Here is a 2885-nt window from a genome sequence, read left to right on the forward strand (position 1 = left end):
TTCATTCACACCACTTGTTTTAACGAGTACTCTCTCTATCTAAATTTATGTACAAGATCAACACCTAGAAATGAGTAATGCCGGTGCTAGTAGTGGTGGGGATGCTGAGGAGTACGAGCGTATAATGAACGAAGCGCTAGAGGCCTATACGAACCGTGAGATTGATCAATGGATGCAGATGGCCCTGCAGCCGGCGGTACCTCGACCTCGCCCAGTGGTACACCGCCGAGCGGTGATTGATCGTGATCACGTAGCTGCACATCAGCGCCTGTACGAAGACTACTTCGCACAGGAGCCGCGGTTCAACGCCAACCTTTTCAGGCGCCGTTTTAGGATGAGCAGGTCCCTGTTTATGCGTATTGTTAACGCGTTGGAGCAACGATATCTGTATTTCCGCTTCAGGCACGATGCGTCTGGCAGACCCGGCCACACACCTATTCAAAAGTGCACTGCGGCAATCCGACAGTTGGCCTACGGAGGCGCGACAGACATGTGGGACGAGTACCTCCACATCGGTGAGACGACTGCCCTGGAATGTATGAAGTATTTCTGTCAGAGCAAATTGAAATATTCAGTGATCAGTACCTTTGAAGCCCTACCCCCGAAGACTGCCGGGATCTTTTGCGGATGCACGGGGAACATCATGGGTTCCCGGGGATGTTAGGCAGCATAGAATGTATGCATTGGGAGTGGAAGAACTGTCCCGCTTCCTGGAAGGGGTTCTACACGACCGGCTTCAAGGGAAAGAATCCCACGATGATCCTCGAGGCCGTAGCTGATTACCGGCTGTGGATTTGGCATGCGTATTTTGGGATAGCCGGTTCGAACAACGAGCTCAACGTCCTCAACTCGTCACCACTTTTCAACGAGCAGTGTCAGGGTGTCGGTCCGGCCATCAGTTTTGTCGCCAACGGCAACCGGCATGATATGGGTACCTCATGATGAAGACGGCCGCCTCCAAGCACATGCCGACATGCGCCAAACGGAGGCTCATATTCGACTCCAAAAGGATTTAATTGAAGAGTTATGGGCGCGGAGGACTGCACGACAGTAGTTTTTTTTGTTAATTATGTAATTTTTTTTAATTAATGTACTTTTTAAATTTTAATAATATTATTGAATTTTCTCGTATATGTCTCGTAAATTAAATTGCGTATTTTGTGTGATTGTTAATTATTTGTTTTATATAATTTTGAGTGATGTGGTTGGGCTATTTATGATGTGGCTAGGCTATGGCTGAGCTATTTATGATGTGGCTGGAGGATTTTTAGTGTTGATGATGTGGCAGGAGGAGTTTGTGGCTAGGCTATTGCTGGGCTATTCCTATTGTCGATGGCATTATCAGCACTCAATCTGTTATGCGGAAGGGGAGACATTTTTTTGGGCACGTGATTTAAGAAAAATAATATTAAGTGAATAGGAAGAATAAAGTAGGAAATGAAAAAAGTTGAGAAATGAAGACAGAATAAAGTAAGACATATCAAAATAGTAAGTGAAAAGGAAAATATATTGACTTTTATTAAAAAAAATAACTTCACAACTATGGAACGTATAAAATGACAAAATGACAATGAATAGAGGTAGTATGTTTGAAGTTTGAAAAGTTGTAGCTTTGAGCGTAGGGTGGTTTCAGACACCACCCTGACCGTAGCCCGACATTTGTGCTCTCTCCTTCTATACTTATATACATACAGTCGCTCTCTCTTTCTCTCATCAATCACACACCCACACTAAAATCATTCCACTATTTCACATTCTTCTCTCATCACAGCATAAAATCACATTTTTAATTAAGGCCAACATATCCTTCTCTTCCCCAATAAAAATATCAGAATACCTAAGCATTAACAATCAGAGAGAGAATGAACAGGTTTGATGAGGAAAGCTTGAAGCATTACAAAGTAAGCAACATGGATCCATCAAACCCTAGAACGATGCGCCCCGCCTTCTCCGATGACGACCTGGTAGCTGCCCTAGTCCCGCCGGTGACGGTGGTTCTTGAGGGTAGATCCATCTGCCAGCGCATCAGCCTTCACAAACACAGCAGCTACCACAGCCTCGCCCGAGCCCTCCGCCAAATGTTCGTCGATATACCCGATTCCTCGAACGAAACCAATCTCGATCTCGATCTCGATCTCTCAAACGCCATTCCCGGCTACCTCATTGCCTATGAAGACATCGAAAACGATCTCCTTTTAGTTGGTGACCTTAATTGGAAGTAAGCCCTTCATTACTAGTGGAGCACTCATTTTGTTCTATGTTAATAGAGACAGTTTCATTTTCTACTCTTATTTTAAAAAATAATAATAATAAATAAATTAAGTGGAGAAAAATAAAAGAGTGCCGAAAATGACGGAGGGGGTAATATTTTTCATGAAATGGTAGATAATTTTGTTATTATATATATGTGCAGGGATTTTGTGAGAGTGGCAAAGAGAATCAGGATTCTTCCGGTAAAGGCTAAGTCCAGAAAGCATAATAAGGAGTGATTTATTCGTTCTAGTTAATTAGGGAATTTAATGGCTGCAATATTTGAGGTCTGATGTTATGTTATTTTCAGATCTTTTTAATTATAATTTTGTATTTTGTTCTATCTCTTATTTCTTTTTATGTATGTTCGTCTAGATTTCTCAAGATTATATAATATTCTCTCGAGATAACGCGTTTTATGTTTCGGTGTTTGTTTTTTATTTGATTGGACAAACTCTATTGTGTTTGAATCGAGCAGCAGGACCTTCTCTTTGGTGGATAGAAAGAATTCAATTTTAATGGAGTATTTCAAATGTAGAGGTAATTGGGGCTCACTCATGGGACTTGTCAAGAAGAGAAAGCTTAGTGTACTCGGCAAAGTGGCTTATTTGGAGTACATAATTACTCCTATTAGT

At 42.0% G+C, this 2885-nt stretch overlaps 1 protein-coding gene across 1 annotated transcript; it reads left to right on the forward strand.

The window, feature by feature from the left end:
- The first annotated feature begins 1709 nt into the window (after positions 1–1709).
- Positions 1710–2655, forward strand: LOC121747509 (auxin-responsive protein IAA33-like). Its single transcript, XM_042141562.1, has 2 exons — positions 1710–2218; positions 2414–2655. The coding sequence occupies exons 1-2, from the start codon at positions 1863–1865 to the stop codon at positions 2487–2489; spliced, it is 432 nt and encodes a 143-aa protein (XP_041997496.1). The 5' UTR covers positions 1710–1862; the 3' UTR covers positions 2490–2655.
- Positions 2656–2885: the final 230 nt, after the last annotated feature.

The sequence above is a fragment of the Salvia splendens genome, chromosome 9 (assembly GCF_004379255.2).
Source record: "Salvia splendens isolate huo1 chromosome 9, SspV2, whole genome shotgun sequence".
NCBI lineage: Eukaryota > Viridiplantae > Streptophyta > Magnoliopsida > Lamiales > Lamiaceae > Salvia > Salvia splendens.